At 40.4% G+C, this 26857-nt stretch overlaps 2 protein-coding genes across 2 annotated transcripts in view; one reads left to right on the top strand and one right to left on the bottom strand.

The window, feature by feature from the left end:
* caln2 (calneuron 2) overlaps positions 1 to 15763 on the top strand; it is a gene marked incomplete at its 3' end in the record, with an annotated part of 28585 nt that extends 12822 nt beyond the window's left edge. Inside the window, exons 4-5 of the mRNA XM_080509345.1 lie at positions 9704 to 9857; positions 15636 to 15763. Of these exons, the coding sequence (XP_080365471.1) occupies positions 9704 to 9857; positions 15636 to 15763 (282 nt within the window). The remainder of the gene's footprint in view (positions 1 to 9703; positions 9858 to 15635) is intronic.
* A 4384-nt stretch (positions 15764 to 20147) lies between these two features.
* On the bottom strand, positions 20148 to 25120 carry sdf2 (stromal cell-derived factor 2). The gene is made up of 3 exons (XM_080509344.1): positions 24872 to 25120; positions 23172 to 23368; positions 20148 to 21177 (listed from the first exon to the last, which is right to left on the bottom strand). Exons 1-3 carry the CDS (start codon positions 25053 to 25055, stop codon positions 20878 to 20880), a joined length of 681 nt encoding a protein of 226 aa, XP_080365470.1. The 5' UTR covers positions 25056 to 25120; the 3' UTR covers positions 20148 to 20877.
* Between the last annotated feature and the right edge of the window lie 1737 nt (positions 25121 to 26857).

Raw genomic sequence — 26857 nt, 5'->3', positions numbered from 1 at the left:
GCGTGTGTGGTTTCGAGTGTCCAAACTGGGCACAGTGGTAATTAAGGCTGCATTCTTTGGAATATGCTTACTTTGTTTTTGAAAATTGCTCCAGACTGAAGATTTGCTGCTCTCAGAAGTTTTTCTCATCCCTCTTAGGTAAGACATGCGACAATAATGAAAAGTGCAGAGTTTTGAGAGTAGGTGTGTGTGTGTGTGTGTGTGTGTGTGTGTGTGTGTGTGTGTGTGTGTGTGTGTGTGTGTGTGTGTGTGTGTGTGTGTGTGTGTGTGTGTGTGTGTGTGTGTGTGTGTGTGTGTGTGTGTGTGTGTGTGTGTGTGTGTGTGTGTGTGTGTGTGGACGGCTGCTGGAGAGGGGACACAGCAGCTCCCAGGAAGCTGTTCTCTGCTTTTCCTTGAGTCAAATCAGAGGAGAAACATTTAGAGGGTGACTCACTGAAATGAGGAGGTGTGTTTGTGTTTCAGATCGAAAAACACACACACACACACACACACACACACACACACTGGACCATGTTTCAGACGTTCTTCATCCTTGATTGCATTGTGCAACTCCTTCAGAAAATATAATTGCAGAAAAAAAAAAAATGCTGATTTTAACATCCGGATCATTTTTCTGCAGTGGAACACCTTTGTTTAATGAGAGACATTGGATCTGCGAGGGATAGACGGAGCGATACTGACCACAGCCTGAAAGCGCTGACAGAATAGAGAGGCATATGCACAATAAGAGGGGATTCGGAGTGTGGTGGTGGAGTGTGTGTGTGGGGAGGGTGCCCCACATAAAGATACGGGTATGTAAAGGGAAAACCACCAAGGAGAAGACTGGCAGAGAAGGAAAGAAGGAGTACGAGATGAATGTGCTTAATCAAGGTCGCAGTCGGTGCACCACAGTGATGATTTTGCGTTGACCTCCCACAAAGAAACGTATAGACCGGGATGAAAACAGGAGGAAAAAGAACGAAAAGCGATGTGACCAAAGAGCAGAGAAGAGGACAGAGGGAGCGAGCGATGAAGGCACAGCACAAACGAACATAGAAAGCGAGGAGAGGAGGGGGGGGGGTGAAATGCTAGGAGGAAGTATGTCTCTGAGGATTGTGAGAGCAGCATTTTGTGTGTGTCTGTTTATATTCCACAGACCTCAGAGGAAGACAGGAAGAGAAGCAGAGTCATTGTGTTCAAAAGAGAGAAATAGAAGAGGCCCACCAAGATGGATACATCACAGTGGGTCATAATGACTCAGTTCAGTATGTTCCGCTAATGTCCGGGCTCACAGATGATGCCTGATTTGATTGGAAATACTGAAATTGGGATTCTTTTTGTGTATTTTCCTTCATGTGCATGCATCGTGTGTGTTGAATAAACAGTGTGTGCCCCGGTGGTTCTGTCTGGCTTGTTTGACTCAGTTTACCATTGAAACATCCTCTGTTTTACTGTTTGTTCACCGTTGTTGCACGGTTTCATAAAATACCTCAGGGAAAGAAATCCGCTTTGAAAAAAAAAAAAAAAAACTCCTGACTCGAGTTACCACATTTTTGCTGACAGTCAGTAAATTAGATCTGAAAGAGACAACACCAGTGGCAAAAGACAGCCGCTTTCTGCTAAGGTAAAAACAAACCATTTTTAGGCCAATAGCTTAACAGTGTTTATAGTTTGGAGGAAATGTGCGTGTGCTTGAGCGAGAGCAGGAAAGAGGTCCACAGGGTCTATTGTTTTACAATCACTCATAAAAAGCCAGTCGGTGGCCAGCTTTGCGTAACATTCGCTTGGCAGATTTGTTTGTCCTGATGGGCATGCAAATCATCGAATGGACGTAGCCTGCGAGTGATGACCAGCCTACTCCACCACCTGAGCCTCCGCCAAAGCATGTATAATACGATCCACCCCAAAGAAAACTCCTGCATGACCTACTTAAATTAGAACTCGACAGCTCCTGGAAGAACTTCTCACGGCTGTTGGGTGTTAAAAGTGTAACTCCTCTGCATTTTTACATCACTGCAGGGTGTAACAGAAGCAAACTACGGCGTGCTCTCTTTACTAATACATGGCCATTTGGTTTTTAGATTATCGTGTTAAGTTGTATTTCTATATAGACATGAGAGGGAGTTGCATCAGGAGAATTTTTCTAGTTGTGCCTTCATGGTCTACGAAAGTGCGTGTCTGTATGCACTTGTACTTTGAGTTGTGCTTTTTAAACATAGCAGTTAACTGAGTTCACCTCAGTAAAGCATTCCGTGCAGGATTGTGCAGAATTTTTACGCTGGTGTGACATAATGCCACTTATCCGTCATGTCATGCCAGCAGGAAGGCGTCTGATTGGCTCCGAATTCATTCTGCAGCAGGGAAAACAACACTAAAGTCACAGCCAGTGATCATTAAGAAGTACCATCAGAGGGAAGAAGAACTGGGGGTCCTGGAAGTGGTGGTGCGGCCCCCCACAGAGCCCCAATCTTAATCAAATTTGTCTGAGTTTACACGAATAGACAGAAAGACCTGAACCAGACTGCATCGTCAGCAGATCTGTGCTCAGTTCTCTGAGATGTGAAACAACCTTGCAACCCATACAAATTTCATATAGAAAGTGTGCTGAGAGGAGCTGAAGCTGCTTTGGTCGCACAAAATACACACTCCTCTCCTGCTGATTAACTTTTGTGAATTTGTGATAAAAAAAACAAAACAAAGAAAAACCAAACATTAACAAATCATTTCTGAATGAATGCACTGCTGCACCTCTTTTCTTCCCCACACCAGTCAAAAACTTTTGGTACTGTATTGTGCATATGCTTTATTCTTAGTGGAGCAATTCTCTCAGCAAAAACAGTTCAAACACAAAGAAAATCAAAGTTTCTTTTTCTGCTTTGGTCTTGAAGAGAGTGAGTGCACTCTTCAAATAGTTCATCGCAGTGGTTTCAAACCCGCCGCCCAGCATGGTTCAGACGTCTGCCTGTTCCTCATCTTAAATGATTGAATGGTCTTCCAGCTCTGCAGAGTGTCTGACAATAATCCAGTTATCTGTATTAGTCTGCTGTCTTGAAGCTGGGATATGTGATTCCTAATTACCAAGGCGCGGGGACAACAATTTCAAGGCTTTTAGCCTTCAAAACATCTGATGTGTTTGAGCTGAATCCACTTTTCCCCCGGCTCACGTGTGGCCAGGTGATTGTTCAGGGCCTGAACTTGTTCACATCGAATAATCTGTCACGGTAATAACTCAATTGTCTTGGAGAATCACTTCACATTTCAGATTTTCGTCCATTAGCTCGACCACCTGCCAGTATTTCTATCAATGAAAACAGAAAATGAGAAGCAGCTGAAGAAAGTAGATTTAAACTCATCTCTGCCATCTACATCCGTTGAAACAGTCTGCAGGGTTCCCTCTAATGACTAGGGAAGAGTTTTTGGGTTGTTGTTTTTTTTTTAGAGTGGCGTGTGTCTGTTACGTAATATCTTTGCTAAATGTTTTATCCACACTGCAATTACTTGAACTGGGACAAGAACAGTTTCGTTTCAGCGCCTTCACTCTGGAAAACTTTGCTTCAGATTGGTTCAAATCTGTTCATATTTTTAGTAGCCGTCTTCTGTTGCATCACATCGGCGGCCACCTTGACAGATTCTGCTCCTGTGGCTCGTGTTTATCTATTATTCATATGAGGTTGGCTCTGGCCTCTGCCTGCTTTGTTGTGCCTACTGTTTTGTATTACGATGTGTTCTCATTGTGTGTGCGCATTCACTGTTGTGTGTTTTTAACACATGCATGCATCTTTCTTTGCTTGTAGCAATTTGTGCACTATTTATTTTCCTTCGAATAGTTTAAACTCAAAGAAGTGGTCTCACAGCCCTACTGCTGGACGTGGAAAAGCAAAGGGAACCAAAGCAGAATAATCTTCTTTTTTTTTTAATGGTACTTGCTCATCCTGCAGGACATGCATGTGTTTGTTTGTTTTTTTTATAGTATACACAATTCCAAAGCATAAATCAATTTCTGTGTGCACATTTATCTTTATCAACACGTAAACCATCTTGTTTTCTGGCAAATGTTTTAATTGAATATGAAGATGTTGCCTTTCAGCACCACTGCTGCTGGACGAGAAAAACAAGAGAGGGAATTGGAACAAATAAAGCAGGGCTTGCAGTTTGTCTCATATTGGGCACATGCATGCATCTTTGTGTCTGCAATTCTTTTGATAAAATCATGTCATGGATACAATTGATCTGCTTTCACAGTTTATTTGTGGTTTCCACTCGGGCTCTCTTCTACTGGACATAATTGCACGCTTGCACAGTTGCAGTTTGTTACACATTTGGCACATGCATCTTTGCTTATTTCTTTCAATTAAAACATTTATTTTGTGTGTGTGTGTGTGTGTGTGTGTGTGTACAGATGGTGTGGTTTTCTGGCAAAATTTGAAGATGTTTCCCAACAGAGAGACATACTATAACAGGAAGGAAAAGAAAGAGGATGAAACAAATTGTCTGGCATGTCGCCTGCTGTGTCATTGTCAAATTTGAGTGTCTTACCTGTTGTTCCCTGTTTTATTTTGTCTTGTCTCTGTTTCAGTTCACTTGCCTTCCTGTCTCCCACTCCCTAGTGTATATAAACTATCTTCACTCATGTTCCTATTGATCGCCTTTGTCAAGACAATTTTCCTCGTCTTATCTTCAAATTTTGCCTCCCATACCTTTGCTTGGTTTCTTTGGAAACTGACTGTGACGACTTTTTGAACTTTAGTCTCACGTCTGCAATTTAATTCTGCCCCTCATTTGAAGCAGTTTCCTTTCAGGTTTGTCACATATTCAGCAAGCCTGTTTATCTTCACACGTGGGTTTGTCACATGTTGAAGACATGCCTGCATCGTGTATGCATTTATTTTTTTTAATTTCAACACTTATCTCTTTAACTCAACTGAAAGAAATCCTGACAGCAGCACTCCTCGAGAGAAAAACTGAAATAGAGCAGAATAAAAGAAAGGGCAGGTTGTCACATACTGAGACTGTATATGCATATTTGTGTAGTTTTCTTCTGATTTTAGCACTTTCTGCACACAGTTCAACTGCTGTCCATGGAAAACTTTCATTTAAACGCGATTATGTCAGGTAACAGTGCTAATGGAGCAAAATGTGACAGAAAGAATACGAGTGAAAGAGCAGCCGTTGCAGGATGTCACATATCGATCACATGAATGAATGCATCAGTCGACTGGATGCCCATCCTCAGGACATGAATGCATGTTTCTCTGTGCATTTTTCTTTTGATTAAGGCAACATCCATGTTTTATCTGAACTGTAAGATGTCACATAACAGCGCCTGCTCTAGACAGGAACAAAATGGAAGAAAAAGAGTCCAGAATAAAATAAACAATTGTTTTAAGGTTGTCACGCTGTGTGACTTTTTAGACGAGTGGTCAGAAAACAGAGCATGTGGAGGCCTGATGAAACAAGCTTGTGCTCTATGAGGCCAAGCAGGATTAGACAGGAAGGACGGCGTGTAAGCACCTGTTCCTCTGATTGATGTGTCCTGGCTCCTTCGGTAAGGCGGCCGTCTCTGCTCCTGATCCCCTGTTGTTCTCCTGTCACACGCCTTTCAGCGTGCACGCATGTTCATGCATCAGATATGTGAGTTTATTCAGTGAGTAATGATGTGCTTAGTTTACATCTTGAGTTTCTGTCTCTCGTCTGTGTCCCTGTATTGCATGTGTGTGTGTGTGTGTGTGTGTGTGTGTGTGTGTGTGTGTGTGTGTGTGTGTGTGTGTGTGTGTGTGTGTGTGTGTGTGTGTGTGTGTGTGTGTGTGTGTGTGTGTGTGTGTGTGTGTGTGTGTGTGTGTGTGTGTGTGTGTCAGTGTCCTTCAGAGACCAGGCAGGAGGAGAAATCACTCTGTTGACTAGTAGCAGGTTGCAGCTCCACTGTGGCTTTTCGCCCCTCAAACAGACAGACAGAAACATTGTACATTATCCATGCTGCTGCCCTCAGCTGTCATGTTGTCTGTCCTACGGCTGCAGTCTAAAGAGGTGTTTCTCTATTTCCCTGCAACCATTCCAGGCAGAGACAGCTATGTTAGGAAGGAGGGTGAAATTGAGGCAGAGCGAGCCCTGAAACTGCTTCTGCCAATCCATGTTTATCTGCCCTGCAGTGGCACACGAGGCAGCATCCAATCAGAGCGATCCAATGTGTGTTTTATTGTTTGACCGTAAATGTGAAAAGTATGAACACATATGTAAAAAAAGAAGACACTTTCAAGTCACTTTCAATTCAATATCTCAATATAAAAAAAAAGAAAGAAAAAAAAAGAAAGAAAAATGCCTCAAGGGGCTTCACAGTCTGTGTGGTAGAAAACTCTGAGTCGATAGCAACTCAATCTGGATCACAAAAAAGAGAAATTCAGAGCATTGATAGACAGATGTGTATTTTAAAGTCCGCAGAAAGGCAACATAGCAGACACTTGAGATAACAACGTACATATATATAATGTAATGTATAAAGAGTATGATCCTAGAGGACATCAAGCAATTTCCAGGTGTTACCACACAGATAAGGTGTGAAGAGATATGAAGGTATGGGGACAGAAGCAGCCGTGGATGCAGACACTTGTGATGCACATAAACCTCACACAGCTCTGACTGAGGAATAATCATACCCGGGGTGTATCTGTTTACGAAAATCCAAACAATTACAGAGGAGGAATTACCACATTTTGGTGGTGAAGTGGTATTTTTGTTTGCATGAGAATATCTTTGTTGCTGTTTTTATTTGTGATCATTATGACTTTTGCTCACACTAAAATGGACCAGCGCTCTATCTGCTTTGTCATATTTACTAGATTACTGATTCAGAAGTTTTAGAATAAAGTACATTACTTCAATTCTGAAGAATAATGCTATTTTATCATCGCTTGAAAAATAAAGCCTGTGTCTAGTATTATGTGTGTGTTAATGGGGAGGAAAGATGGCAAGGATAACCCGGAGTGTGCTTGTCTGTTATGTGACATTATTTTATTTTAATTTGCAGTGTCTCTGGTTTACTATTCATGATGTGTACGTTTGTTTTTGCTCCTGTGCTTTGTCTATGCATTGAAAGGCATGTTGCCATAATGACACTGTAAATCACCTGAAGAAGCAGCACGAGTGGTCAGATTAGAATCAATAGACATTTGCAGAGCAGAGAGGAACACACATGCAAAGTCCACAAAGACCTGATTCAATGAGTTTGTGTGGGAGTGCGCACGTGTGTTTCTTATTACCTTTATGTGTGCACATTGGAAGATAATATCATGCCTCTCTCTTCATGCAATAATATCTTGTTTGCGTTCCACTGATTGCGTTGTTAGTGTAAATGTGTGACATTAGTTGCTCAATCAATCATGTGAGGTTGTTAAATTTCTTTGCAAAACAAGTGCAGTGAGAATGAATGCAGTGTGTCTTTCTCATTACTTTTATACCCGCATGTTAGAAGATAACATCTCTGAACTTTTTTATATGACCATAAAAATCTGATAATTGTAATAATTGGATCTGACTTGTTTACGTGCACTTCAGAAATGTTCCAGTTGCATTGTCGGGAATGTATGTACTGACATAAGATTTTAACTTCCTGCATTTATTCAACATGAAGTTAATCTAAATTTCACTCCAGAAGTGGCTCTTCATTGAATTTTTACTCCGTGTTTGTTGTCATTTGTCTTCTGCTCACGACGCAAAGATGTAAAAGAACAAAATTTATCAGATTATAAAGGCGATGCCTGCTGGAAGACATCAAAGTATATAGATGTGTTTATTAAAGTTCTCATATGTCATATCAAATTGTGCTGTTTTACATCATCATCGGAATAAACTGATAACAATAGATATCTGATAATGAGCAGATATTTAGCATCGATGTAAACAAGGCTCATCAATACGATCATTTTAGTAACTCAATAAGGTAATTGTATGAGATTGCTGGTCATTTTTGTAACGCAAATGTAGTAATAATACCTCATAGTGTGTTTCTATTTAGGATGTATGCTCAATAAGAATATCCTGCTTAGCTAATATAGCGCTAACATCTTGGATAGATTTCACTATTTTACTTCTATTTTACAAATGGCAAGTTACCTGATTGTATGCATCCCTTCTCCAAACATCTTACACAGGTTAGAGCATGTTGAATAGCAGCTATGGGTTTATGTGTTTGCGTAACAACTGTTAGAATCATACCAAAATTTTAACCAGATACCAAACAAGCCCTTTGGTTCTTTCAGTCAAACCATGTCAAAAGGACAGAGATGAGGTACATTTCCGAAAGTGACGATATCAATCCAGAATAAATTGAGACTGAGATAAGATGATTAATATCACTCTCTTATCTCTCCATTAGATATGGTGCTAGGGCTGCAAATGATTAATTTAGCTCACTATTACGAGTGGAATCATGGGGAAATTGCCGGTCTGTCTATGTCCTACATGAAATCCAACAGATTAGCTTTAATCTTGGTTGTTTATTTGTTTTGTTTTCTTTACTTCAGGCCCGGAAAGCCTGTACACTGGTTTTGTACAATATAAAGGTATCACTTAGTCTTCTAATCTGACTTGATGGGAAAAAAAACAAAAAACAGAAGAGTGTCCCAAAGTGTGGTGCTTTTCCTTTGGAAATAAAAAAAAACTGCAAGTCCTTAAGAATGTTTTTGTGTCTGTTCCTAATAAATTGGATGCACACTCACAATAATTTTTAAACTTTTGCATGTAATTATCCTTTAGTGAATACTTATCTGCTGTTCTGCTAAATGCAGACGAGCATAGAAGATGCTGCATTCTGTGTAAAGCAAGCAATGCAATAAAGTCTGAGCAGGATTATCATCCTCTTGCTGAAATGAGCATCTCTTCTTCATTATCGCAACTCTTTTACATCTTTACCACCATTGTCTGCCAGTTCCGTTTTCTCCATCTGTCTCCCACTGCCTCGTTCGTCTCCTTTTTCTTTGACCTCATCGTACTCTCCCATTTTCTAATCTTGCAGCCTCTCTCTTACTCTCTCAGTCAACCCCTCATTTTCTTCCACTTTGCCATGCCTGTCTGTGTGTCCATCTGGTGTGCTAAACCAAGTGACTGATTGTATTTCAGGCCTTCAGTGAGGTAAATAATCTACACATACATGCTCTTGGATATGAAAATGTTGTTTACTTGTGTGCATCTGTAGATTGCAGGGGGGAGGGGGGGGCAGGGGGGATCTGCTGAGGAGGCAGGAAGGACATGATTATTTGGAAGGGCAGACAGAGAATAGGACAGAGGAGAAGATTCAGCCTTCAAGTCAGGGAGAGATGAGAGCCAAACAAGAAAACAAACATTTTACACATAAACATGTTCACAGAACTGAAAATACAACCACCTACGGAGACCGGAGTGTGCCAGTTCTTCTGTAGTAATTAATACATCCATTAAGCCCATTGTGCAAAAGATATTTATCCACCTATATGAATACACACACACACACACGCTGACACACATACGGATGCAGGCAACCAGAAATAGCACCATGGATGCTTTAGATTACATCTAACAGCTCCTGTTTACATTCTGTCTCTGTACATTGCACATTTGTACAATAAGGCATCATCATCTTCATATGCCGCCATTTCTTGCTACACGTCATTCTTATCTTCTATAATTATCTGGCCTCATAAAGCCAGTTTGTGGCTGACTGTGCCTCTGCATTGATCGCCGTGTGCCCCTGCAGTTTGACATGCAGCAGCTGTCTCTGGATGAGCTGAAACAGGTGCTGTTCCACGCCTTCCGGGACCATCTGACAATGAAGGACATAGAGAACATCATCATCACCGAGGAGGAGAGCCTCAATGAAACCTCAGGGAACTGCCCTGAGTATGAGGGAGGTGAGGAAGCTGTTTTCCTTGAAACTTTCCTGACATCAATACCTGTATGCATGAAAACGTATCCCTTAGAGTCGTTTGACGCTTTCCAACAATGACGATGACAGCTGATAACCTGCGCTGTGCAAGATGATCGATGGGGGAAACAGCCATTACACTTACCGAGAGTTAGATGAGTATCTCAGTTCCACTTGCACATCTGTATGCATCAGAGCGAAGACACAATTAGCTTAACTTCTAGGAAAGAGAAGCCGAGACGGGGGGGAAACTACCGTGTTTCCAGATCTCTGAATTGCTGCCGACATCTGTCAACTCTAATTTGTTTTGCAAAAAAATAGATTGCGCATTGTGCTCCCCCTCGGCTATTTATAACCAATCAGAGCTTCGCTGGAAGGACTAAGAATAAGGACATCACGGTCCTGCATAACAACAAGACCGGCTTCCAGACAGCAAATGACCAGGTGGTGTAAGAAATATGCATCTACATAAGTTGTAAATTAACTTAATTTAAACCTTTAAGATGTCATATGCATCATTGTGCCCAGCGGCCAGGTAAATTAGCCTTCTTTGCATCCGCTGGGCAAGCTCACAGTAAAATGTCTCAAGCAAATAATTACAGCACTAACTCACTGTAAAAGCACAAAATGTTGATTTTATTGCTCTGTTTGTGCCGGGACTATACAAATAAGATGCAATGTGATAAGAGCGGTGTGATGTTGTGTGTTTGGACTTTGGGTTGTGCCAGTTTACTGCTCAACCCCCTGCTGCTGAGTTTTGAGAGGCAAATTCTCTATTTCTATAGTCAAAGTGTACATATTGAAGTTGTACTGATCGTTTCCGGACTGTTCTTTGCCTACAAACACATAAACGCACATATGATTCCTTCAAGTTGTACACGACAAGAGAAATGTACGAATGCCGTTGCTGCTTCCGACATAAATAGCAGACAAATGCAGCAGTTTGCATGACGAAACAGAATTTGATGTCAAGATAAACACTGGAGAAAAAAGCCGAGGAAGCCTTGACAAGTATGCAAATCAAAAGGGTGCCGCAACAGAAAAAAAGAAAGCTGACCTTCACACCTGAAATGGAAAACACACAGCATCGAGCAGAGGAGAAAATCATGAATGTATAGTTTTAAACTCTCACACTTTTAAGTTACAGTCGTAGGGTACACTTGGGAAAAATTCAAGGTTAAATCTTTAATGTGCGGCTGCTTTATTAACATGAACAACGAGGGTTTTAACCATAAGGGGTTGATTATGACAGAGTAACATATCTGCTCAGAATATTGCTTTGGCCAAGACTGCCAAAGCAATATTCAGATCTATTAATGTCAAGGTTACGCGTGATTATTTTTTTCTCTACGTGTCAGCGCAGTGTGAACCAGCTGGTCATATTAGTCAAACACAATACAGAAAGACATTATAGACATAAAACCAAGTGAAAAATATGCTTTGCATGTAGAAGATTAGATATTCACAAAGCCTTTTAAAATAAGGATGTACCTTGACCCGTGTTGAAAAGTTTACTAAATATTAGCCCTTTATATTGTTTCGTCTTCACTTTTTAATTATTTATTTACAACACAGCTATCTCATGGTACCGTTACAACCTGAGGAAACCCAACAATCCCACTGAGAAAGCGTTGGTGATGCTGGAGAAGAAAAGTCTCCTTGGATAAAACCTTTGCAGATCCAGACTGAAAGACGGTGTTTTCCTGCTGCACCCTTTGTGCTTCGGGGATAATAAGAGAGAAATGCACAGTCGTTTGTTTCTACAAGCTGGCATGAGAAGAGCGAGAGCACAGATCACAAACCTCCAGTTACAAATTTGGTGATCCTGCTGAAGGTACAGAGGGAAAGAGAGTACAGAATAAAGCAATGGTGACATGATGTAGAGTTATTTCAGTACTTAAACAAAACCTAGTGACTTGAGGGGAAAAAATGTGTTTCGATAATGTGTCTCTCCCTTTCAGGATGTGTTAATATCAGATTGTTGCCAGAACTAAGCATCCCACAAATTCGATGCAATTTTATTTTCATAGTGCCAAATACAATCATTTCAAGGAACTTTTATGAAGAAAAAAAACAAAAAACAAAATAACAATCCCACATGAGCATAAGTGACCGTGGAAATGAAAAACTCTCTTTTACCTGGAAGAAACCTGCATAATCCGACTCAGAGGAGGAGACTTTGTGCTGTTCTGGTTGGGGTTAGAGGATAGAGGGACACAGACTACAAAAGAGGGAAAGAATGTTAATAATCTCTACTCTAACATGCAGTCGTGAAACATGGAGAGTGAGAAAGATAAGAAGCTCAGTGCAGGTCCTCCAGCAGTCTAAACCTAAAGCAGCTTCATTAGAAAGTGGTCCAGGGTGGCCCAAAACCAGCACTAACTGTAAGCTTTATGAATCAAAAAAAAAAAAAAAAAGGAAGTCATAAACCTAATCTCAGAGGTAGAGACTCCTTAACTGAAACTGTGAACTGGTTCCACATAACAGGAGGAGCCTGAAAGCTGAAAGCCCTGCCTCCCGTTCTACTTTTAGAAAACCTAGGAACCTCCAGGGGGCAGCACTCTGAGAACAGTTGTTAAGAGCTTTGCATTTTAGGATGAAAGGATTTTAAATTCTATTCTGGATTCAACAGGAAGTCAATGAAGAGAAGCTAATGTTGGAATGACGTGATCGCTGCTGCTAATACAGTTAATAATAGAGTTACAATGTCGACTCTGCATATTCAGGAATGCATATTTCTGACAAATGTACCAGTAGTGCCATTTAAATTAGGCTTTTCAAAATAAAAAATAATGTCCCAGAGATAGATAAAAACAATTTTGTTACTTTTTCTGCAGTGAATTTAAAACAGATGTTTGGGTTTTTCCCAGTTAGTAGTGCAACATATGGAGCACTCATAGCACATTTATCATATATCTCGTCCTTGTCTTAATTGTTTGGCGCTTGCGCTGCCTGGTGCCTTTGGGCTTTGCCTGGTGCTGTCTATGAGTATTCTGGCCAGGGCCACAGGGAAGGCAAAAGAAACCTGAACCTGACCTTGTGCTGGCTGCTCAAAATTGCCTTTCGGCTGTAAAACATTGACCAAGCGAGACGAGGACAAAGGTAAAGACAGATCAAACAGGCAGAAAACTTGGAAAGTCTTAATGAATCCACTGGGTCCCGGCCTGGAGTCTTGGGGAACCCGAGAAAAGGCGACAGTTGGGAGGAAATGGTGAAACTTAGCAGAGGAGGGGCAGTGAAGGAGGAGATAAGAGGCTCAAGAAGGGATCAGGGAACTGCTGGATTGGCACTCTCTTTCACAAAGTTTTCAGCGTTGAGTAAAGGAGTTAAAGCACTGCGGAGCAAGGGACAAGAAAATGTGAATAGGTATAGAGAGCAGAAGAAGGTGGAGAAAGGGGCTAAAAAGGGATGAGGAGGTGTCGAGCGTCTTTCTTAGTGAACAGCTGTATCTTTATTCACATTTAACCCTCTTCCCACATCCTCTTTCAACGACTGTTCCTTTGCCATTCCATTTCTGTCCGGTGGGACCTGGAAGCCTTTCACGGCTCCTCAGACTCACAAGTCAGAGCTCTGACTTGATTTATTGATGCAGCATGTGATTCTAACAAACTGAGACAAGGAGGCTGACGGACAGGAAATTTTTGGTTGTTCCGCTCACTGCCAGGCCCGTTGGAGGACACATCTGCCTTCACTCATCTCACTCTTTCAATCTACTGAGATAATATTTTTCAGGAGGATTTTAAACAAAAAGTGAGGGGGAGTTGAAGTCCAAACAGACAGAAGTTGTCCACTTTGTTTTCATTGCAGCACTGAGTCTTCTCACCAGTTTGTGCCACATAAGCGTTCATCGATTTTACATTAGAGACTCCTCCACTCGTGATCTGGGTCACAGGAATAAACTGCAAAAAGCACGGCAGCAACAAATGTTAGCAACAAAGACGTCTCATGACAAGCAGGTTCAAATTTGAAATGTTCATGAAGATACAACAGAGATTATTGTCTCTGTTTTATTTATTTATTTATTTTTCTTCACTTGAGTTTTTCACTGAATGTCATTGTCTTCTCTCGACCTCTTGAAGTATCTCAGGTGTCGTCTGAGCTTTGGTGAAGTGGTCAAATGACCAAACACAGAAAGGGAGGAGGTCTTAACAGAAAAGGATATTAGGTTCAAGGCACAAAGCCTTTAAATGTCTTTTATACATCAGGTTTTGGCAAGAATTTATGGTTTTTTTTTAATTAATAGGTAAAACAATCAAGAAATATTTCAAATTTAAATGTTACTAAAGCTTGCAGCCCATTTAACAGACGCCTTTTATTGCCCCAGGATCACCTATCGGCAACAATATTGTCAACAATGTTGATAGAAAATCCAGAATTCAACCAAATTTTGCGAGTTTAGAGTTAAAAAGCTTTCTCCCTTGTTTAACTTAAAGGTCGGTTCATTTTTTCCACGTCTGCCTTTGAAGTGTTTTAATGTCAATGCAGAGCAGAATGATTTAATACACGCCCAAAGGAAATAATAAAATCAGCATAAAAGGGGACACAGACCTGAGGGGAGGTATATCCTCCCTCATCACTAAATCCCACCCTGATAATAACCCGTCACTTTAAGGTTATTATTAGAATTTATATGTGTTGTTCATTTAATCCATAAATCAAATCCTATGAGCCACAATGTATGGCTTTGTGGGGTGGTTTCTACTAAACTATGTTTGGCTTATTCTGGAAATCTCTGCTGAATTCATACTCTGTGGGGATTTTTCTTTTCATACAAAATCTAAGTTTGAGTAAAGGAAGGAGGTGCTGGTGGGCAGCTTTCTTTGTTTGCACACTGCCAGGTAATCTTATTTATTTTCTTTTAATTTTAGTCCTTATGCAGAGTTAAAGTAACTTATCTCAAGGGTTTCAATTGACCTGCATGAAATGATATCGGTCTCAGGACGCGTGTCCTCCTGCTGCACCACCCCCAATAACAGCTTCTTTTTGCAAACAGCAAGAAAGTAAAATCCTTCAGAACTGCTGCAGTGAACTGCTTCTTATTGATGGATTGAAGTAGTCAAACATTAAATGTAACTTATACAGAGGTTTACTTTTTATTATAGGTTCATGCTATTCCTTATCCCTGTGTTATTGTAATGGGATCTATTTCATATGCTTACTGTTTGGACTTTGTGAAAGTTATCTATTTTAATGTACTCGTAGTAGATTTCCATGAGTGAAGACAAAAAGCAGCTGTTCATTACATTTATGCTACAAGACCACTTGAGTTTGAAAATAAAAGGCTTTACAAATCTGTGTAATCTGCACTATTTGTCCAGTGTGAAAATATTAAAAAGTTTTTTTTTTCTATTCCCGAAGTTAATTAATTTTGTAGTTGAACTTCTGACTTTGTATTGAAACTAGGTTAGTCGCCCCATTTGTTTACTTTATCGTGAAGGTTTTTAATGTCTCCTGGAAAAGACATTGATTTTATCCTCCACCTCAATCTGCTTTCTAAATTCAGCTTATTATGTCTTTATATTTCATCTCTTCACATGCTGCATTGATGCAACCATAATTAATATTACCACTCGGAAGCATTGAACATAAGTTCTTGTCCACTTATAATAGTGCACTTAACTTGTATTTCCCAAACTTCTTTATTATCAGCAGTATTTGTAATCATTAGTATTCGGTAGAACTTACCTTAAAATGTGAAAGTTACTTGATTTGATTGAATACCGCATTCATTTCCTTGTTTCCTCTTCTCCTTCCCGCCTCTCAGTCCATCCTAAGAAGAAGAATCGGCAGACGTGTGTCAGGAAAAGCCTGATCTGCGCCTTCGCTATGGCTTTCATCATCAGTGTCATGCTTATTGCGGCCAATCAGATGCTGCGAAATGGCATGGAGTAACCAATTGCACTGTGAGCATGGGGAATGGACAGATCAGCCATGACCTCACATCCTGTCTTTGCAGCCAAAGCTGGACCAGCCACAACCCGAGCACTTCTCTAAACAATCAGTTCAAGGTGTTTCTCTTCTTTTTTTCCTTTACTTTGATTTGCTTTTTCTTTCTTTTGATCTTTTCTTGTAAAAGCAGACAATGTAAATGTCGATCGATGTATATGTTGTTTTGCATTGAAGATGTCACCACGTGGATTCACTGGACTTTCTGGTCTGGTCATGAGGAACCTGAATTTCAACTAAATTGTGTTTTGATATAAATCATGAGCCTAAGAAGGGTGTTTTACTTTGCTATCTTTGAGGCCAAGACCGCCCTTTAACCTTGATTTTCTAATTAACAAAAGTTTATCAGGTGCTTTGAGCCATTCCTAATTTCAGAAACAAACAGTGATTATGGGAAAATGTGCATTTACCCTCCAGAAGTTGAACTGAATGTGAACTGAGTGAATGTTGGGCACTGAATGTGGGCCATCGTATTTTAAATGCATCGGAAATTTGTCACATTTCACGCAGTTACGTATAAACATCACACATTTTGTGACACGATTTATGTATCTACAAGAAGCACAACTCAACACTCAGCGAGGGACCACTCGGGAGCCATTGCTGTCCCACTGTTGTCGTTCTTTTAGAGCTGATTGATTGATCAAACATGTGTGTGGCGTGTAAAACACAGTATTGTCTGCATACATAATGTACACTCAAGCTGTCTGACGCGTGTAAAAGACATGAAGGTCGGACAGAGGAAAAAAAAAAAAAACCAAGGCATCAAGTCAACTGACAGCAGGACTGTGGTTTGGAATAATAATAGGATATAGAGTCAAATTATAGTCATTATAGTCATGTGCTGGTATTAAAAACAATGTTTCACCACAGCATCACATTGTGACACTGCCTCGCTGTGGTACAAGCAGTATAATCCACACAAACGCATGCTTTTATATTCACTGCCGCACCACACATATCACTCTGATTTCCATGTATTTCACTGTATGTATAGCGTTACTTAGCTCGTATAGATTATTACTCGTCTCAACACCAGAATGTATCAAGGATAGGAAATAGTGAGCTTCATCAGGGATACACAGTGGAGCTGTGGCAGTTTTCTTGAAAAGGATTGCTGTCTAGTGGTTAGAATGAGAACTGCAGCCTGATGCTTGAACAGCCATGTTTACAAGGTGTTCAAGAGCTGAAGATCAACATCATATAGTCAGTGCCGTAAGGGTCGTTTGGTCAGGGACTATTTTATAATGGTATATAGAAGAATGTTGCGTTTCACAACCTACTTGTAGCTCAGGATCAGACGAAGAGCTGAAGGTGACTGTGATAGTATCTGTATTCTTTTCTGTGGTCATAGCTAAGTTTAAAGATTTTCTTAAATTTAGACATTTGAAAAACATCTAAGTGGTTAAAGCAGATATTGTTTCTGTTATTGCATGTGATTTTCAAAGACCTTTTGACATTTTCCATAGTATGATGATGTTTTTTTCAGTCAGATGGTCCAGCCGTGTGTTAATGTAGCTCTGTGTTGGAGTCCATTGCTTTTCACTGTAACAACAGCAACATTTGTGGATTCCTACACTGCACGGTGCTCCCCTGGAAAAAAAAAACAAAACAAGGTGGGATCTGTTTTTTGTTTTTTGTTTTTTTTCCCGTCATGCTCTTTGTTTAAATTTTTTTTTAGAACTTTATCTTTAATCCAGGTTGGGCGAAAACACACAATGAGATCTTTTGATTGAACTAATGTGCAGCCACATGAGTTTACTGTCCAGGTCCCATACGATCTAAAGAACACCGGAGGTGAGAGGGCTTTCTTTTAAAAGGAAAAACATTTAAAATAAAATAGCTTTGTAAGATCAATTACCACTGCAAAAATGTATAATACTGTAAATCAGTATGCATGTTGTCGTTAAGATTTCCATGTCTTGAAAGACAGGGAATCCAGTTAATCTTTCTTTGTAGTGGCACAGCCTTGGTTTCTAAATGTACCTATGTATGTACTACTGTCACATATTTGACACTCCAGTTTATACTGTAATAGCCATTTTTTCTAATTTCTACCAGCTATTAATCAAATCAGAGTGCAGACGAGGGCATTTTCATAAATATGCAAATACAAGGTCACAGCATCTTCATCTCTGTTTCACGTCAGCGCCTGTAGGGCTCACTGTGGATGGTTTAGGCTTGACTCTCACTCCGTAGAGTGAGTGTTTCAGTCACATTAGGTTTCACTGGAATGTTTCCACCGCCTCAGCGTCCTGTAAAAAAAACAACCTAAAAAAACAAAACTGCTGTAAAATGTATGCTACAGTCTATTTGTCTTTGGTATTCTCCACACATTAATGTGTTTCCACCTCCATCTGTTGACATCGCGGCCCTTTTGAAACCAGCATTGACCACCTTATCTTAAAACTCAATAATTGTGCCATTCAGACATCCTTTGCATGGCCATGTAAGGGGAGCTCGTTTGAAAGAGCTTTTATCAACACTTTCAAAGTTTACATTATTATGACTGTACATCTGTAACAGAACAGGATCAGTTCATGATTTTCATGTTTTTGAAGGTTGCTTTTGAGATTTGTTTTTACCAAAACATGTTTTTACCAGTTGTAGATTGTATAGAGATTAAAAACTAAAACACAAATGTGTAATAAACCTTGGCATGCTGCTTAGAAAAGGAGAAAGAAAACAGCAATAGTTATAAACTGAGTGGATATTTAAAAATGCAAATAATGAGTTTAATCTGTCTAATCTAAAAAGAAAAAAAATCTATATCCATATATGTTTATGCAATAAAACCTTGTTTTGATAGAAATATGTGGTGTTTGTTTTAACCCTTTATTAGGAACGTGATCATATTTGGTAACTTTGGCAAATATTGGACTATGTTTAGTTTCAGACATAATGCATCAGATTATTCAAGTCACATTTGTGCTTTTCTGTTGCAAATAACAAAATAGAATGTAGGACTGTAGGGCTCAGCAGTGTCGACAAGTCTTTTTTTCATCCAGTGACAAGTCGGTCGCATTTACATTTTCTTTCTTTCCGAGAAATTAAGAAACGTGGGATTTTCATCAGTTTTGCCATTTCTAAATTTTAATTGTAGGTATAAATGACATGTAAGTATGTTGATTAAAGAAAAAAATAGCATTAAAATAATTTCAGGATGACATTGCAAGGTGTAGAAATAAACAAAACAAACACTTTTTAATATTACTACCAGCAGATGATTTAATCGGGAATGCAGTGTTTTAACCAGCGCAGCAGTGAGACCTGAGCTGATAGTGAAAGCGCCACTATGTTATTGAGTAGTCGAAACACCATCAAAGTCATGCTGTGAGAATGAAAATGTGAAAATATGCAGGCTGAAGGCTGCAAATGGAATTTTTTCTGGCATGTCTCTGTAGTTTACGGCAGGCGACATCGAATAAAAGTGGAAACCCTTACAGATATTGATAAAGACTGTACACCCATCATACATGTGACCATTGGACAACCCTATCTTGAACGCCCTATAAAGGGTTAAACCTGCAACATTTCGACACAACAAGGTAAAACGTGAAACTTTTTCCTCACACTGAGCCGGTGAGGAGGGATGCATTCGGCTGCATCTCGTCCTCAAAGCAAAAAGAGGCTTGTTATATTACTTGTCACTTGTGATCAGTGCTTGCAATGTCATTTTAAATACCAACCTCGAAAATAGAAAGACAACACAGCGTGGTCTTTACCGAGCGCCCTTCACTGCGGCTCCCACATGCAGGCATGAGAGAATAGATAAAAGGTCTGTGAGTCAGCCGGAGCTCACTGCTCCGACATCACCTTCAGACGGTCCGCGCCGGGCGCACAGCACTTCAAACAAAACTGCTTTAAGGGAATTAACCTCGGTGGCGGCGACGAGGCATGCACGCAAGAGCCTCATCGCTCAGAAGCGAGCGCTCGCAAGGGATTCGGCCTGATGCGGTCTGCCACGGCTCGAGGTGAATTAACACCTTTGTCCGTTTGTGTCGGACCGAGGTGTTTCCTGCAGTGCCACACGCCGCCATCAGCGCCCGCCCCGAAATCACGATAATTAGGGGGCCACAGGTCAAACACAAGTGAGAGTAGCCCGAGAGCAGACGCACCCGAACTCCATTAACCGTCAGATAATGAACCCCAACACGCCATTAAGTGGACAAACAAGGTATTATGCTAAGTGTAATGATCCAGACAGACATTAACAACTCCACTCACATTAACAAATCCCTCTGTTGGTTTTAATCTTTGAGGGGAAATTAAGAGGAGGGCCACTGCGAGGTGATCTCAGCTCACTTGAAGACAAAAACCAAGACACAGATGAAGGTATGCATAAAAAAAACTCTTTAATGAGGTATTCATCGTGGGTTTGTTGTTCATGTTAACCTCTAGAATACATGTATATGCATGTAAAACACGGTACTTCCTCCCAACACTGTCAAAATTGATCAAACAATGACAAGGAGCAGCATTCAGATAAATCAATGTTGATGAATGAGAAAAAACATTAAATACATTTAACACTGGAGTTGGCTTAAAGGGAAAAAGGTCATTTTTTTTCCCTACAATGTGTGGAGCATGGCTTAGAAATAACATACAAAAGAAGAAAGTCCTTGTGTTTCCAAAAGTTTGAAAAGCGCCAGCAGAAAAAACACGGATGCTTTTTTTTTGAAAGAGAATAAAGGCACAAGTGTAACAATGTCTTTTTAGTATCACTAAACACAAGACTGGTTTGGTGACACAAACGTGCCGACATGGTAAACCTTCACCGTCCTGCGTCGTCGTGTGACAATAAATAACATGTCCTGTTATACAAAGTGTCAAAAATCTGAGTCAAGATTAGTTTTGTACTCTTCTGACAGCGCTGTTCCCACATTATGGCTCCGAGCGAAGCCGCTAAGACCTTCGAGGACTCGAGTAGTGATTCAACGTTAATGTCCACGGACAGAATGTTTATCTTGGGCAGGCGGCTGATGCCGATGTAATTAGAGACAGAGGTAGACGGGGAGGGAGAACGTGAAAAGACAAAAAGCCGAGAGGGGACGCGAAGATCAAAACTCGGTGTGTGGGTAACTGTAGTCCCGGCTGCCTGCCGGGCTCTCGCTGGGCTTCATGAAGATGCCCTCCATGGCCTTCCACAGGCTGTGCTGGCTGGGGCTCGACATGGCGTGGACTTCCGTCTGGCCGTGGATCGGCCGGCCGTACTGCTCGCCCGTCACCGACAGCAGCGCCTCCGTGGCCTTGTGGCGGAAGTGGATGGCCTCCTCACGCTTCCACACGGAGCCAGCGCACTGAACGGTCCACTCGTCAAGGTGGTCGCCTTCCCCTTCCTCCCCGAAGGCGCTCACCTCCTGGGGAGCAGAGGAGGGAGTGAGGGCACGCCGCCGCAGGAAAACTCAGCAGCCTCACATCGCCACGTCAGCATCGACACTGCACCTTTAACACTTCCTCACCTAAAAACGCCTCTTTTAAAATGGAAATGGTCAATTCTCCCAGAGCTTCATTAAAACCGTGACATTTATTCTACAGAAACGGAGACATTTCAAACAGGTTTTTGTGTCATTCCTTACCACTGTAGAAAATGTAATAAGATTTGTTTTTCCATAATGGTCACAATGAAGATATAAAAATGCTTGAAACGTTTCAAGAAAAAAACAAAAAACTGCCATATCATAACCCTCTCAATGATATTTTTTCAAGCTGCACCTGAATAGTTTTTATGTTGTTTTTTTTATATCTATCACTTATTCTCAAACTGTGGAGCTCCCTCGAGTAGTACATGAAGGAAAGTCTTTAAAAAAATGAATTTTGCTAATACCTAGAGACAGAAAAATGCCAAAAAAAATTTGAATACCATCTAAAATACGAGATTTATATTCAAAGTAAATACATCCTTTATTTTATGGAAAACAGCTGTTGGAGGTGTTCAGAAGAGGGTAAATGTTTGTTAAAAAGATATCCAAATATAATTGATATAATTAGATATATAACTGCTGCATGTTGACGTTGGTCATCGTGCTTTCAAAAAGTGTCACAATTAATTAGAAAATTCTTTCAACCACCTAAAATCTCTCTATGTGGACACTGACATTTCTAGTATTTTTCAAAATTTAATTCAAATTTGAGAACCACGGCTTTGTTCAATGTTCCTGGAATTTTTTTTTTTTTTTTTTTTATAGTGAAGCAGTTTTTCCATTTTTATTTATTGAAAATAGATTTCTTTCCAGTTCAGTATGCACAAGAGACACTATCTGTTAAAAAAACAAACTGCTAAAAACTTTTATTTGATTTGTTTTTTTTCCGCTTTTTTAAACAATTTTTATTGTAGTTGTTCATTTGTATTTGTGTCATTTCTTTTTCTCACCTGTGAACCGTTTTGATTTTAACTGTAAAATAGTTTTTCATGATGATGATGATGATGATGATAAATATTTCGACACAATTTTAATATAATATAACAAGTTTAAATTCTCATAAATCTTCCACAAACACTCATGGACATGATAATATACCAAGACAAACATTAAGCATTTAAAAAAAAAGCAAACATATGCATGAGTTTTATGTCTGATTAGTGAATACCCAGAAGGACAGTGAAGGATTTGCTGTGCTTGCCGAGTGAATGGAAACTCCTGCCGTGTCTGTGAGATCTTTTTAACGTGCTGCTAATTTCACATTGCCATAGTGATGGGAAACGGTGGTTCTGGACGCGTTCAGGAACCCTGGAAGCTGCAGATAAATAACAACACAGGGACATCTATTTCTGGCTGAAAGTAAAAAAAAAAAAAAAAAAAAAGACCCATCTGTCAAAGAACTTTATCACTGATTTAAGACTCCTGTGGATGAAGGATGATGGAGTGCCACAGAGCAGACCACTACTTCGTGACATAACCCGCCATCACCTCTTACATCCAGACACATTAGAGGAAGAGCCGTCTGAGAAGGGATGGAGACCAAAATATCCCGACAGCTCTCGCGGAGCGGATCTCCCAGCCCTCTTACACCTCGGACAGACAGTCTTCTGACACTTCCTGAAGACCGGGGAGGTTTCTGCTGGCCTGAGGCTGCTTTTCCCTGAAAATTTGCCAAGTCGTCTAAAGTGTTAAAGCTGCTGTCAGCCGATGTCCACCTCACGTCTTTGTCCAAGTCGAGCTCAGCGCGAGGACTGTCACTGCAGTTAATCTCTCGGTGGCTGGAACTCAGCTGGCCTGTTGTAAAGTGTGTTACATTCCACATGCACTTTTCTAATCAGCTTTTTTTTTTTTTAAATGAGGCTGGAAGTTTCTAATAACATCTTTTCCTCCATCTGTCATACGGACGATCCATCACATGCCAACACACCCACCTGGTTAGAGGACAGCGGCGACACGAAGTAGTGGCTGTGCAGGTTGCGGCCCGTGTTGACGTGAGTGAGGCGGATGGTCTGGCCACATTTAACCGGGGTGCCGCGATGGCACGACGCCCCGCTGGTCCCTCGGACGCTCCAGTAGCTGTTGCTGTCCTCCACTGTAGCAACTCCAGTCACAGACTGCTGCCCGCTACCTGCCTCACAAACAACAGAAGAGCAGCTCAGATGCTCAGTCAGGCAACGAGAAGTTTTCATCACATTCATCCATTCCCACCTACGTTATGCAAGTTCATCACGCAGAGTCTGAATATCCAGAGCAACAGGTGAGGACGTGCAAACTCCACAGACTGGGTCTGATAGCTGTGATGCCTTCAGACTTTGGTCAGTAGCTTTATTTAATACTAGAGATTTGACACTCTTGAACAGTTGTGTTGCAGCCCGGAGTTTGACTACAAAGTCCCAAACTTTGTACCTTCATGCACCTACAGATTGCCTCTGAGATGCTGAACACGCCTTTGGCTGGATTTAAACTTATAATCTTTTTTTACATAGATGAGCATTCTTTTAAATTGTTATCTTGTGTTTACTTTAATTTCAATTCATTTTATTGCTTTTCGTTTCTTTATTCTTCATTATAAGTGGTGTATCTTTTGTTGCTATTCTGTTCTGCATCTTATTTTGTCAATTTTGTAATCCCATTTGTTTCAGTCTTTTGAAGCGCCCTTTCTTTTTAAGATTGAATTGAATTTCAACGCATTTTCGCTTCGCTCTGTGTTTGTCGTTATACATACTGTAAGTTCACTCACCAAACTAATCATACTTTATTCATTCTGTTTTTTTTTTAATATTCTCTATGAATACTTTTTCGTATATTTAAATGTCAATAAATACCTTGGGTTGATAATGACAAAGCATAGAGAATTGTTTACATAATAATGTTTCATATGTTGCATAATTCATATTAATATATTTCATTTTATTTGGTATATCTTGTATATAATACAATTATTGTAAATATTGTATATCTTGCGAAAGGATAGATGATAGTTGATAATAATAAAGACAATATTTAGCAGTGAATTGACTGTCGGGAAGTTTATAACGGCAATGTAGCCATATCTTTTTATAATGTTTAATTTATGGAAAAGCAGAGTGATATAATCGCTAATATTTCTTTAAGCCAACACATGTATTGTGTGTTTTTGTAAGATATATACTGTTTGACGAGTGCTGTGGATTTATTTGCTCATCTTTCAGAGGAGACTGAACTGGCGGCAGAGGTATTTGTGTTGGAATTATGACATAATCTGTGGCACATTGGACAATATAAATACTACCTTATTTTTTATTATTATTGACACTGAATGACATTGTGTAGTTATGAGTGATTCATTTATTTCCTCTAACCTCTGTCAAACAAACGACACAAGAACAGGATTAGTGACCTCCTGAGTCTGCTTCACACGTATAATCTTAAACTCGAAAGTCAAACTGATCTGATTTGTTGAGTAGATTAAAGCAGGTCACATTCCAGTGTTTTACACGTCTCACTCTCTGATTGCACCGTTAGCATGTCCACCTTTGAACACAAAGATCTCTCGTTTTGTAATCCGACGCACGAAGGCGAACTCAATCTGAGCGCAGGCGAAGTTGACGTGCGTCAAGAATCTAGACGTGTAATAAACGGCAGAACTCACCGGAGCCGTAGCGCACGTCATGAGAGTGAAGTCTCACATTGTGTCTCACGTTCAGCAGTTTGATCACGGAGCCGCATGTCACAAAGCTCAGCTCGGTTCCAAGCGACAGCCCCGACAGACATGAAATCACAACGAAGAGAGATGACAGACACAGTGGGAGAGGAGGATAGTAGACGTTTCCCATTCCTGGAAGAGAAAAACCGGTGATCACCGGCGGGAGATCCCTCAGAATGGTAATAATGTGTCGATCGTCATGAACCACGTACAGCCCGGTGACCGGTTGGCAGCAAAGCAGCGCCTCTAGCGGCCCGGAGGAGTAACTGCTATGATAGTTAACATTACAGTATAATAATGTTATCTATCTATCTACCTATCCACCCATCTACCTATCAATCAATTTATCCATCTATCTATCATTATGTACAAACAACCCCATGTATTACTATGAGTGTAAGCTGCTTTAAATTGGATTCATTTAGTTCCAGAGCAATTGTGAAGAATAATTTAAAACCCACCCACCCATCTACCTACCTCGCTACTTACCTACCCCTCTACCTATCTGCCTATCTACCCATCCATCCATTGCATTTTCATTATGTAGATGTTAAACTGCAGTGTCTTAACTTTAAATTGCATTCATGTAAATTATTTGGGGCAATCATTAAGGATAACTTAAGACCTACCCAAACACCTACCTCCCTGCCTACCTACTTACCTACCTACCTATCTACCTACCTACCTGCCTACCTACTTACCTAACTACCTACCTACCTACCTGCCTACCTACTTACCTACCTACCTACCTACCTACCTACCTGCCTGCCTACCTACTTACCTAACTACCTCCCTACCTACCTACCTACCTGCCTACCTACTTACCTACCTACCTACCTACCTACCTACCTACTTACCTACCTACCTACCTACCTACCTGCCTACCTACTTACCCAACTACCTACCTACCAACCTGGCTACTTATCATTCATACCCTTCACCAATGAAAGTTGAGTGAACAAATAGGTCAATTTGCCATTTTTAACTACCTTTGCTTTTACCTCTATATTTCAACATCAGTGACCATTTAACTTGAATTCTTGGTGTGTTATTTTCCCAGTACAATCTCACCTATGGGATTCTATAATTATTTACTCATTTTGAAAAACTGGATGATCCCACTGGCCCTAAAACAACAACAACTACAACCACAACAACAACAACAAAAATACAAAATTTGACTGGGAAAATGTATAATGTTTTAATCTTGAGAGCCACAAACACATATAATGAAACATTTTCACAATTTAGAAAGCATATCTAATTAGTATATGCACAAACCAATGCACAAATTTATCCAAAAAAACACAACTGTTATGCAACTGTTTACATAAAAAAGTATGAGAAACCTCAGGCGTTTTTGTACAAAACCAAGCTGGCACAATCATTTAGCTGTAACAAACAATTTGCATTGTTAAAGCAGCCAATAGCCAATACAATAATCCACAAAAACACATTTAGGATGGACAGACAAATTGGAGGCAAGAAACAAACTCTGGTTCGGGTAGGAGGGAGGTAGAGAGAGAGGCGGGAGAAAAGGGGTCCAGAGGTCTCTCCCAATTTAAAAAAGCAAGATTGTTGTAATGTGGTTTATAAATGCACTGTATTTCAATGACGTTAACACTGGCTGAATAATAATAAAAAGACCCCACCTAAAAAAAAATGTCACTTGCCGCCACTGACAGTTGGTTGGGTTTGCAAAATGCTGGTTAACCTGCAGGGGGCGCCACCTCGACTTTACCGGAAGTTACCTCCAAAATCACTTTAATGTCGTCACAGCACTGCTGCACTGTGGTCTTTTAGCAGTGCGAGCTCCGAAACACAAACACACAACACAGTGCAATTTATCCCACACGTATATTGGGACTACACCGCCGCACTGAGACGTGTAAGTCCGCTCTCACCCGGTCCTCGGGGACGTAAACACACCGC

Source organism: Blennius ocellaris (genome assembly GCF_963422515.1).
Source record: "Blennius ocellaris genome assembly, chromosome: 14".
NCBI classification, from domain to species: Eukaryota; Metazoa; Chordata; class Actinopteri; order Blenniiformes; family Blenniidae; genus Blennius; species Blennius ocellaris.
Note: the sequence above shows the minus strand (reverse complement) of the source record. Positions and strands in the feature narration are given on the sequence as shown.